Source organism: Anabrus simplex, chromosome 1 (assembly GCF_040414725.1).
Source record: "Anabrus simplex isolate iqAnaSimp1 chromosome 1, ASM4041472v1, whole genome shotgun sequence".
Lineage (NCBI taxonomy): Eukaryota > Metazoa > Arthropoda > Insecta > Orthoptera > Tettigoniidae > Anabrus > Anabrus simplex.
In genome coordinates, this window is record NC_090265.1 from 94,101,733 (window position 1) to 94,114,990 (window position 13,258).

Genomic DNA, 13,258 nt, shown 5'->3' on the forward strand with positions numbered 1-13,258 from the left:
ACATTGAGATTTGCCAATGATATTGTTATTTTATCTGAGACTGCAGAAGATCTCAAGAAGCTGCTGAATGGTATGGACGAAATCTTGGGTAAGGATTACAAGATGAAAATAAATAAGTCGAAAGCAAAAGTAATGGAGTGCAGTCGAACGAAAGCAGGTGATGCAGGAAATATTAGATTAGGAAATGAAGTCTTAAAGGAAGTAGATGAATATTGTTACCTGGGGAGTAAAATAACTAATGATGGCAAAATTAAGGGGGACATAAAATGCAGACTAGCAAAAGCAAGGAAGAGCTTTCTTAAGAAAAGAAATTTGCTCACTTCAAACATTGATATCGGAATTACAAAGATGTTTTTGAAGACTTTTGTGTGGAACGTGGCATTGTATGGATGTTAAACATGGACAATAACTAGGTCAGAAAGAAAGAGAATAGAAGCTTTTGAAATGTGGTGTTACACAAGAATGCTGAATGTGAGATGGATAGATCGAATCACGAATGAAGATATACTGAATCGAATTGGTGAGAGGAGATCGATTTGGCTAAATTTGACTGGAAGAAGAGGTAGAATGATAGGACACATCTTAAGACACCCAGGACTTGTTCAGTTGGTTTTTGAAGGAAGTGTAGGTGGTAAGAATGGTAGGGGTACACCAAGATATGAATATGACAAGCAGATTAGAGCAGATGTAGGATGCAATAGTTTTGTAGAAATGAAAAGGTTAGCACAGGATAGGGTGACATGGAAGCTGCATCAAGCCAGTCTATGGACTGATGACTCAAACAACAACAACAAAATACACATTTGAAAGAGAAAGATGTCTACAAGTATATTATTAAAGGATATACACCAGAAGAGCAGAGTATAATTATCTAATCTAATCAGGTTATTTTTATCATTGAAGGAAGGAAACTGAGGTAAAAAATATCAGACTACACCAAAAGAAGACTGTTTAGTTATTAGGAAAAGTAAAATAAACATCCTCTCAGTTTTTGATCTAAACCAAGATTTGAGTTGGAGTGGGAGAAATATTCACATTATAACAGTTCACCGCAGACTGCTGGAGGCAGGAAAAAGATTGCACAGACCAGCAAAGAAGAAGCTTCTGACAGATCCTATGTGCAAAAAGCAATTAATATGGGCTCAACTACATAAAGACTGGACTGTGGAAGATTGGAAGAAATGTATAACTGTTAGGTTCTTCAGTCTGCTGGAACTTTGAATAAATAAATTTATAAACTACCTGAAAAAGAAAACATATGATAGCAGAATTGTTTAGATTAATTTAGACGATACTGTACAATGATATGAAAGTTATTAAATATACCCTTCCATTGTATGGAAGAACAGGAAAATAATTATTTTTGATAGTATACTCACAGTTATTCATAAACTACACACTACTAATCTTAATGAATAATAAGTGAAATGAATAAAATGCTTTCAACTCACTGCCTCCATGACAGCTCCAACTAGGTCTTGACTCAAGATGGCTATGTACTTTGAGCCAGTTCGATCATTTGGAATAGTCTTCAATTGTTGCATTATATGATCCCGCCTGCAAATGAAGTCATATTATGAATCATCAAAAATATTTGAAGAAGATAATTAAGCTCCTTTTGGGTGAAAAAAATATTGTTATATAAATGTTTAAAAATTACTTTATCATGAGAATATAATGCAGTTCACTATGAAGAGTGCAAAGAATAAATTTAATTGTAAGAGATCAATATGAAGAAAAGAAAACATAAATGTCTCCCTCTCTGATGTAGACATAAAATAATCCAGTCAGTCTGCTGGTTAAAAAATATACACAGTGCAGTCGTGAAAATTAAATATTCATAGAACTGATCCACAATGGGCAACTTGAGCACACTCTGCAGTTGTGATGGCAGAAACGCCAGACCTTAGCTTAAATGCTTTCCAACACAACAATGATAATCTGTGCCACCATATTTCAATGGGTAGAAACATCCAATGCAAAATGTTAAGGTTTATATCGAGTAATTAAATATTCAGACAACCAGGATTTATTATTATTATTATTATTATTATTATTATTATTATTATTATTATTGTTATTATTATTATTATTATTATTATTATTATTATTATTATTATTATTATTATTATTATTATTATTATTATTATTATTATTATTATTATTATTATTATTATTATTATTATTTCCTTTTTCTGTCACATATCAAGATTACCAGACACCAGGATATTGAAACAACTATTTGATTATTTTTTGAAAAATAAAATCAATAATAATTGGTTCAAAGAATTTCAGGATGATTTGGAAGAATAGGGTATAACTCGGCAACAAATCAAAGACAGAAAAGAGAAGAGGATTTTGAAGAACAAAAGCATAAGTCTCAAACTAAAAACAGTTGAACGGAAACAATATACTATATCGGACACACAAAGGGCTTCCAGGTCGGAGAGGATGAGAAAGTTCTGGGAGAAGAAAAAGAAGAAATTGACTCAAATGTATTGATTTAAGTGCTCCAATGTGAGCGTAAAATATGTAAATATTATTATTATTATTATTATTATTATTATTATTATTATTATTATTATTATTATTATTATTATTATTATTATTATTATTATTATTATTATTATTATTATTATTATATAAAATTCGCTGGGGCCATCAAGGACCACGTTAAGTCTTGTTGCATTTGACACTGAACTTGGCCTTCTTTAGAGCCCAAATTTCCCTCATTCTTTGTGAGTGGGCCTGCTTACGCTCCTCTGTCCAAGGGGCACCGTGTCTTCTCTTCGGTTGCACGTCTCGGTTTAGCCCGTTCGTCAATATTTTCTTGCGGAAGAGATCTCTGTTAAGGGCGTCTTCAGCTGAGATATGTAGCATTTGCAGGTCTTCTTTGGTATTTCTAAACCAGGGAATTGTGGTTTTGGGTTTTAAATCAAAAAAGTGAAAGATTTCTTTAGTTAACTTTCTTCCGTCCATTTTTTTCAGAAGATCATAAAATCATGCCCGTCTTTTTCTGATTGTGTCGGTAATTTTCTCTATTTTGCTCTAGACTTCCTTGTTGGATCTCTTTTGATGGATTCCATTTCTGTACTTTGATCCCAAGATTCCTCTCACAATTTTGCGTTCTCTTTTCTCCAGTTCTTCAAGGAGTCCTTTGTTGGCATTTAGAGACAGGGTTTCGGCTGCATATAGAACTACTGGCTTCAGAACTGTTTCATAGTGACGTATCTTGGTGTTTTGGGAAAGGTTTTTTTGTTGTAGATTGTGCGGGATGTTTGGTAGGCTATTTCCAGTTTGCGTTCTCGCTCCTGAAGTGCTTCTTTGTCCAGTCCATTTTTCATGATGATCTCACCCAGGTATTTGAATTTGTCTACTCGGGTGATGTCCCCGTATTTTGTATGGAGTTTTGGTGGAGCCTCTTTGATGTTAGTCATTACTTCTGTTTTCTCAAACGATATCTGCAAACCAGTTTGTTCGGCAATTTCCTTTAAAATTTAAACTTGAGCTCTAGCGGTTTCTATGTTGGTTGAGAGAACAGCAATATCATCGGCAAATGCTGAGCGGTCTGTTGCAATCCCCTCGGATTTGGTTCCTATTCTCAATGGACTATAGTTAGTTTCCTATAATCTCACCCGCCAGGTTCTGATGATCTTTTCAAGAACACAGTTGAAGAATATCGGGGATACCCCATCACCTTGTCGGACTCCTGTTTTGATGTCAAAGGAATGGGAGAGACATCCGTGGAACTTCACCTTGGATTTTGTATCGGTCAGTGTGGCTCTAATTAATGCCAGCAGTTTCAAATCAACTCCAAATTCATTTAAGATGTTTAGCAGGACTTCCCGGTCAATGGAGTCGTACACTTTCTTGAAGTCCACAAAGACAGACACATACTGCTTGGACCTTAGTGTACAATATCTGATGATCGTTTTGAGATTTTGGATCTGTTCAGCTGTTGAGCGACCTTTTCTGAAACCTCCTTGGTATTCACCTATTTGATGTTCGACTTGTGCTTCCAAACGCTCCAGGATGGCAAGTGATAGAATTTTGTAAGTCACGGGTAGCAAAGATATTCCTCTGTAGTTGTTGCTGTTCTTCATGCTGCATTTTTTGTGTAATGGACAGATCAAGGCTATTTTCCAATCTTCGGGTAGGGTCTCCTTGTTCCAAATTTCTTCTATTTGCTTTTGCAAGATATCAAGTGATTCCTCTGGGGCATATTTCCATAGTTCTGCTACTACTGAGTCTTCCCCCGGCGCTTTGTTATTTTTGAGACGGGCAATATGGCGCTTGATCTCATCTCTGTCGGATGGTCTGGAATCTGGGTACCTGAGTAAGGGTTCCTTGGTCTCAATGGCGCTTTGCGGTTTAGAGCAATTAAGTAAATTCTTGAAGTAATCTGCCAGAATGCTGCAATTTTCTTCATTTGACGTCGCCAGTGTGCCGTCCTTTCGCTCAAAGCATACAGATGGTGGTTTATAACCAGTGAGTTTGCGTTTGAAGGCTCTGTAGTACTCTCTGCTTTCATTCTTCCTAAAGTTTTGTTCTATCTTTTCAATGAGAGATTTTTCGTATTTACATTTCTCAGTTCTGAACACCCTAGCTGCTTGGGCACGTTGGGTTTTGTAGGTTTCCCAATCATTTTCTGATTTCGTAGAGTAGTACTGTTTCCACGCATTGAGTCTTTCTTGGAGGACTGATTCGCATGTACTATTCCACCTGGCATGCTTTTTGCTTCTCTTGATTTCTGCAATGTCTTTGGCGGCCTCAACCATTAGACTTTTGGCGTTGTTAAAGTCACAGTCATTTGGTCTAGCCTTCTCCTGGAACTCCTCGACTCTTTGCCGAATTTTATCATTGTCGAAGCGTGTGATCTGTTTGGTTGTCTTCCTTGTGTTTGCGGGAATTGGTTTGAATTTGATAAGAGACATATAATGATCTGAGGCCATATTGATGCCTTTCTTTACCTTAACATTCATAATCTCAGGGCTGTTTCTCCTGGAGATTGCAACATGATCAATTTGGAACTCTCCGAGAGCTTGGATGGGAGAACGCCAAGTCATTTGCTTTCTGGGTAGATGGCGAAAGTGGGTCGACATGACCTGCAGGTTGTGATTTTCGCAAATGGACACCAGTCTTTTGCTGTTGGGATTGGTTCTTTTGTGAGCAGGGTAATTTCCTATAACTTTCTTGTACTTCTGTTCACGACCTAGTTGGGCATTGAAGTCACCCAAAAGAAGCTTGACATGGTGTTTGGGGATTTTGTTTAATTTTTCATCCAGTAGATCCCAGAAATTATCAACTTCGTCTGGATCAGACTTGTTCTTATCGTTTGTAGGAGCATGTGTGTTAACTAGGGTGTAGGTTTTGTTTGCGCATTTAATTGTGAGTATAGACAATCTGTCATTCACAGGTTCGAAATTTACAACCGATTTAAGGATCTTGGTTCTAACAGCAAACGCGGTTCGAAGCATCACAGCTCCATTGAGGATTCCTCTCTGCGCTTTGCTCTTGAAAAATCTGTAGCCTTCGGATTCAAAAATCTCTTCATCTGGGTACCTTGTTTCCTGTAGGGCCATTATGGATATCTGATTTTCGTGAAGAGCTTTGGTAAGGGTTTTCAGCTTGCTAGTTTGTGTAAGTGAATTTATGTTGAAAGTTGCTAGAAAGGTTTTAGATTTTGGCCTGAGTTTTTGACTCTTCGGTGTACACCGAGACGCTCTGACTTGTCTCTTGCATGATGTCGAGTCTCCCCCAGAATATGAACGAGACTCGTGCACCGTGATGTTCACGACGAGGGATTTATCCGAAGATTTACCCCCTAGGGTATGTTTCTTGAAATGTTGTGCCATCATGCTTTTTGACTTGACTTTGCTTTGGACGGGTACCCATCCTTTTACAACTAGGGTTGTTAGCCCTAGAGGTTGCCTCAAGATGTTTTCTGGCTTCTGGTCATTTACCAGACTTCGCCGTAACCCTGGCAAGGGACCAGTTTTTTTTTTCACGGTGGTATTTTATTTCCCTACTACCCTCTGACCCTGCTGGCGGCAGAGCCAGCGAGCTTCCCCAATTCCAATGGGACGCGCCCGATGGAGGTAACCGGTAAATCCCCACACAGGTATTATTATTATAATTATTATTATTATTATTATTATTATTATTATTATTATTATTATTATTATTATTATTATTATTATTATTATTATTATTATTATTATTATTATTATTATTATCTTTGTTCTTCTGTTTGATGCTGTCTTCCTTACAGAAAGCTGATGACCATCATGTAGTAATTTTCCTATTATTTGCTTCCCATATCAAGGTTATGACATCAGGTGAATTCTACAGAAAAATATAGAAGCTACAATTTCAGGATGTCAAAATGAAACAGAATTTCTAAAGAGTTGAAAATGTGACAGCTCTTTGAACTTGAATTCTTCATTCTCCAGATAGAAGTTTTATATAAGGACCACTTTAATAATAATAATGTTATTTGCTTTACATCCCACTATCTACTTTTATGGTTTTTGGAGATGCCGAGGTGCTGGAATTTAGTCTCACAGGAGTTCTTTTACGTGCCAGTAAATCTACCAACACGAGGCTGACATATCTGAGCACCTTCAAATACTACCGGACTGAGCCAGGATCGAACCTGCCACATTGGGGTCAGATGGCCAGCACCTCAACTGTCTGAGCCACTCAGCCTGGCATAAGGACCACTTTAAGAATGTCTATCCTCTAATGTTATTTCTAAGAGAATTATTCATTGTAAATATGTCAGACAGTCAACAAAGAAGCAGAACCACTGTTGGTCTTATAATTCTTATTTTTTATTGTTGTTTAATAGACATATACAGGGTGTATCCGTGATGATATTACAAACTTTTGGGGATGATGGGGGAGGGAAAATGGATCAATTTGAGATAAGGAACCATATTCCGGAAATGATTGAGTAAAAAGTTAAGCAAAGTTCTACTCATTTAAGTTGTTTACCTGCACAAGTTTCACAAGCTGCTCCATTTTCAACAAATGTTCCGAATGGTGTACCCATGCATCAATGCAGGCATGGCAGCGTCATACAACATTCTGTCATATCTGTTTGAATATCCCCAGTGTTATTCGAACAGCATTGCAGGCAATGAGAATTCTTTCCAAGAGATCCTCTTCAGTCTCGACAAGTGTATCGATCACAAGGCTTTTTACATTGCCCCACAAAAAGAAATTAAGTTGTAGCACTAGCGTGGAAGCATTAGAAGTGTGTTCTAAGCAGTATAGTGCAACAACATGCAATGTCGACCTTTGAAATTGTATGTACGCATAATCACAATTTGGATTATTAATAACTTTTGACTTGAACGTTTCTGAACTACACTTCTTTATCTGAAATTGATCCATTTGCCCTCCTCTATCATCCCTGAAAGTTTGTAACAACATCACGGTTACACCCTGTTGATATCATTCATCCCTTTTTTTTTTTTTTTTTTCTTTTTTTTACAATTTGCCTTACGACACATCGACACAGCTAGGTCTTACGGCAATGATGGGATACAAAAGGCCTAGGAGTGGGAAGGAAGCAGCTGTGGCCTTAATTAAGGTGCAGCCCCAGCATTTGCCTGGTCTGAAAATAGGAAACCACAGAAAACCATCTTCAGGACTGCTGTCAGTGGGGTTTGAACTCACTATTTCCCGGATGCCAGTTCATAGCTGTGTGCCCCTAACCCCCACGCCAACTCGGCTGCTACATTCAGCCTCAAAATATAAACTGTATGTATATCACAGGCTAATGGCTGAATGCTGTATATAGTGATGCAGATGGTCTCATTAATGTTTACAGAATGATGCAATAATATATCTCACTAATTGTAGTTCATGTGCAGTAGAAATGAAGAGTGGTTATTATGCAAACATTTCTTGCAGTGAACTTATTGGATGAAGGTAAGTGACAACAGTTTTTTCTGTAATGCTTTTCTGTAAGTCCACTTTTGAAGTAATACTCTGAAGCTGTTAAAATTGGAGTATAGGCATGGAAAAAAATGGCACATTGGATACCTATAGTTTTTAAAATCTATCATTTTGAAACTGGAGCTGCTCATGTGAAGACAGAGAAAATAGTCTTCATATCACATTTGAAAACTGGAAGCGAATATCAATGTATGAAAGCTAATTGATGAGTTTTAAAATTGCCTCTATTTCTCTGGTCAGGTATTAGATGAGGTAATATTGTACTGTATCGTGTTACAAGAGGATTATGCATTGATGCTGTTTCTGAACATGCCATAACGAGTGTGCAACTTAAAGCGAGCATGAGGTGGGTTGTTTGTTTTATGTGGAAAAATTAACTTGGTCTGCAAATAAGATGAGTGACATTAAAAGAAAAATTCATTAATATTCTCAGGACCTATTTTCTAATTGTTGGCAGAATTTAATGTTTAAATGTAAAAAGTCAGTTTGTTTCAACAGTGGAACAGTTGTCAGCCTGTGATGTTGGAAATTTTTATTGCAAAACATAAGTCAAGAATATCTGGGTTAAAAATAAGCTGAATTCTTCAACACCACCAATGAGCTCTTATTCAAACATCTTTTTAATTTTCTGGAAAACTACAGATCCTTTCCTATTTGACATTTCTTACAAATTAGAAATTACCAAAAAAAAAATCCATTGATAGCTCCATGATCACAGGTGAAAATTCTTTTGCCAATTAAAAAGCTTTGAAAGTGTATACTTAAAAGAAACTTAGGAGTGCTGGATTGTAATACATGTAGCCAGTTGACTCACCTGCCCCAGTCGGTGCTGTTTGTGTCAAGACGGTACATCACAACTGCCACTGATTTAGTCAGAGGATTAAGAGTATCCATGGTTAGTGTGTAGAGCAGTTGATGTACGATGTCCATATCTGTTCACAGAATGGAAGTATGTTTCAGATTATTGTTCACTTATTTTACACTTCAAGACTGGAATACAAATAAAATGTGATAAAGCAGGTTTCTTTCTCAAACTCATCTGGATTACTCTATATTTCTGAAGGCCATAGAAGGGTATTTAGCATGCAAACGGATATTCCTGAGGGGAAGATCAATAAATGAAATTTGTAGCCTACCATCTTAATAAGTAAAAGATTTATATAACATAATTATTGCTTATTTCCTCTGTGGGGCCATATATTTTCAGTTGACCAAATTTGATATACAGAATGGGAGTATTATTTCAATACCCTTTTTTTGCTAGACAGTACATCACAACTGCCACTAATTTAGTCACAGGATTAAGAGTATTCATGTTTAGTGTGTAGAACATAATTTGATCTCTCCAGTTAGTCAATATGATAGCTAATTACTATAGGTGGGTTGTCAGTTACATTAATGATAATAATATAAAAATTGTGTGTGGCTATTGCTATCCTGGTGCAACTTGTGTATGAGATGCAGAGATGTTGGTAAGAGCACATACACCCATTCCCTGATCCAAGGGAATTACTGTAACCATTTAAGAATAAAACCCCCAATCTGGCTGGGAATAGAACCCAGGTCCCTCTGAACCAAAGGCCACTGCACTGACCATTCAGCCAAGGAGCCAGACAAATTAATGATAATATGGATAATTAAAAGAACATATACATAACAAACAAAATTAACTCATTTTAATTCCTCAATAATTAAACAATTGTTCTAACAGGTGTTAATTGTTTCATTCTTGCAAATGTCTGTCTGTTAGGTCATCAGCCCAGAGGCTGGTTGGATCCTCAAATAGCACCACCAAAGGTTATGCGGTTATAAGGAAACCGCAAAAACCAATGGCAGCACCAAAATAAGGCGTACTAGGCAAGACGAGGAGTGAGGCAGTTTGCCATTGCTTTCCTCACTGGGTCAGAAAGTGCTATTGCAGCGCGACTAACCCTATGAGCAACACCTTTCATAACACTCAGATGCACTAGTCATGCTCTGAATGCCATTACTCAGTACCACCCATACCCTAGCAGCTTCCATATTGTCACAGCCATGGATGAGACTGGGACTTCGGTGAAAGCTACACTTTACTCTGGCCTGTACCAAGAGATGGATACAAAAGTACTGTATCCATCAAGAAATGGCAGCCAGGCAATTTCTTGCAAATACCATACTATAAGTGAGCAAATCTTTTTGTATTATTTCAGAATTAATATTCTATTTACTTGATTAAATTTCACCAATGATTTGGCAATCAATTGTTATTTTGATCTACACATTATTTTCTATCAGATGCTTCTTAGCCTTTCCAGTATGGAAGTAGATAGAAAATATAAGAAAGTTCAAGAACAAAAATATATACAGTTGACCTCAACAGTATTCATTCAAGAGCTCATCTCAGAAAACTAATCAAAGTATACTGTACCTAAAAGCTTACTATATGTTTTGATATAATCAGTTACACCTACAAATATAAATCAGTAAAAAATATGTATTTATTTTTTAATCATATTAAATAGAAGAACATGTTCCTGAATGTCATCTTAAACATGTTAAAAAACTCACTCACTTTGTAAGGTTGCAGACCTCTAGTTCTCTAACTTCTGATATCTGTGGTTCCATTTTCCCACAGATCATATACTGGTGGTGCCGTCATGACAGTTACAATCGCCTAAGTTGGGTATACTCTGGTTCTTGGTATGTTACTACTTTAGGCTGAGAAATGAAGAGTTGTCACTTTGTGGATGTTCCACCAAAGTTAAGGAGACTGTTTTGTCACACAGAATAAAATGAACAGAAAGCACTCTACAGAGCATGGGGAAATCTTGTGACCAGGCGAGTTGGCCGTGCGGTTAGGGGCGCGCAGTTGTAAGCTTGCATCTGGGAGATAGTGGGTTTGAACCCCACTGTCGGCAGCCCTGAAAATGGTTTTCCGTGGTTTCCCATTTTCACACCAGAAAAATGCTGGGTCTATACCTTAATTAAGGCCACGGCAGCTTCCTTCCCACTCCTAGGCCTTTCCTGTCCCATCATCACCATATGACCTATTTGTGTCGGTGCGACGTAAAGCAAATAGCAGGAAAGCTTGTGCACAGATTCACTTTATATTCTGCATGCACATACAAATTGTAAACAAACACTCATTATGGAAGAAAATACTTAGGCTTATTATTAACCATTGCTTTCTCATCTGACTACTGAACATGTACAGTTCCAGCACCATGAATACGGGTAACTCATATTCTGCTCACTCAGTATTAATTTACTGGGTTACTAAATAGGACATATAAGATTTTTAAAGACCTGTGTCCTTGTCCTGAGGAGGTTCAGCTCTTTTCAATCACACCTTGAATGGAGGTGAACTGCATGTACCATTTTAATTACATACCAGCCCTCCTGACATTCTTAAATCTCTTTCAGCACTGGAAATCAAACCTGGGCCTTGGAGAGTGACAGTTAATAGTGCTAACTGTTATGCTATGGAAGTGGACAAATGTTCATGTCCTCGTCCTCATGTGGTGCAGCTCTTTGGAGGCATACCACCAATGGAGGTGAGCACTACTTTAACCACATACAAGTACTCCTGCCATTTTTTAAAATTTCTGGCAGTACTGGGAATCGAACCCAGCAGCTAATAGCGTTAACCATTACAGTTATGGAGGCAGACCAGGGGATAGTGATACTGCATGCAAACCCAACTGCCAATCTTAAATTTGTAATAACAATAATGTTATAATGTTATTGGCTTTACTTCTCACTAATTACTTTTAGAGTTTTTGGAGATGCCGAGGTGCCACCTTTAAATACCACCAGAGTGAGCCAGGATCGAACCTGTCAAGCTGGGGTTGGAAGGCCAGCACCTGAACCATCTGAGCCACTCAGCCCAGCTCTTAAATTTGTGGCAGTACCAGGAACTGAACCTAGGCCTCCAAGGATGGTGGTTAATTATACTATGAGGTGGACATATAAGATGAGAAATGACAACAGAATGAATACTATCCCATATTACTGAAAAATACTGCTTATGCAGATTTTATTATTTTATCATTTCTAAATAATGAGTACACACACAACAAGATCTTCAGAATGGCACCTTTGCCAAAGTTTAGTGGCATTCCTGGAGTCACGACACACACTTTGGGACCACTGATGTAGGCTTCCGTAGCCAGCATCTGCCAGGCAGATGTAGTCTTCTGGGCTCTTAGGCAGTGGTTATATTTTGATGAAAATCACGTTTCATCTATTCTACACTAGGCCTTGTCAAGACCATCTGATGATAACATTGAAATGACTTTCTACCTCATGGCATGAATTTACTGCAAAGTCTGGAAGTCTGGGAAAATAATACTGGAACCAAACTGCTGCCTGTTTCTGTGCAGTGAGATTCAGACTGGTTAAGTGAAGCCCTTTTTTCCTTGTGATTGAATTTGTTGGTGTGGCAGTATCAAGATAGCAGTGGGAATGGGTTGAAATTTCTTATTTTATTGTATTAAAAATTATTTTTTGTTATATAAGATTTTATACTGTTTGGACTTTTGGACTTGAAAGAATTGTTTTTATCTCATAAACCTGGATCTATCCAGGTCATTTTAAACTCTGTTTTAGAAACTCTTATTTATGGGTCGTATCATTTTATCTGTGAATTTTAATATTTTAATATTTTTGTTTTTGATCAAATTGTTCTGTGTTACCCTGTACTATACTACACGCGCAGTTCTGGAAGTGCATTTCCTGTTGTGTAAACAAAGACTTTTCTTGAATATCTGTTATCGCTGTGTCAGCAAGAAAGAAGAGACTTTTGATTGGAGAAAATAAAAGTAAATGCAATTGGTGAATGTGAAATTAAAAGGTAAATTCTGCATTCTGATTGGTTCTCTTTGGTGGTTGCACTATTTCCTGTTTCTTAGTCTTATCCCACTTCTTTGGTGGGAACGAGGTAGAATCTGTGTCTTTGATCATCTGACCATCTTAGCGAGTGGACATGTTCATTCTTCAGTCCTCTTGTGGGGAATCCCAGTCACAGGGTAAGCACTGTTTCTACGTTTATTTTGGTTCTTAACTTCATTCAAATATGACAATTTATCCTTTTCTTGTACAGGAGTTTACTCTCAAATTTCACATTCACTGCTAAATTTGTCGAAATGACATAGCTTTTCAGCTAAGATCATATGATACTTGTTTGGAAGCAATACCCTTTTTCTTAACTTTGTATAATGTTGTATCCTTTGGGTTTGCCTCTCGGTATTTCTGTGTCACGGGAAATCTATGCACATTACCTGAAGAGTTTTAGATAGTGATGCAAGTTTACTGT

The 13,258-nt window shown here is 37.3% G+C and overlaps 1 protein-coding gene across 1 annotated transcript in view; it reads right to left on the reverse strand.

The window, feature by feature from the left end:
- The window catches only part of Ir93a (Ionotropic receptor 93a), a 177,033-nt gene that overhangs the window by 140,309 nt on the left and 23,466 nt on the right, over window positions 1-13,258 (reverse strand). The window contains exons 5-6 of the mRNA XM_067135809.2: window positions 8,780-8,897; window positions 1,452-1,557 (exon numbers count right to left, since the gene is read on the reverse strand). Of these exons, the coding sequence (XP_066991910.2) occupies window positions 1,452-1,557; window positions 8,780-8,897 (224 nt within the window). The remainder of the gene's footprint in view (window positions 1-1,451; window positions 1,558-8,779; window positions 8,898-13,258) is intronic.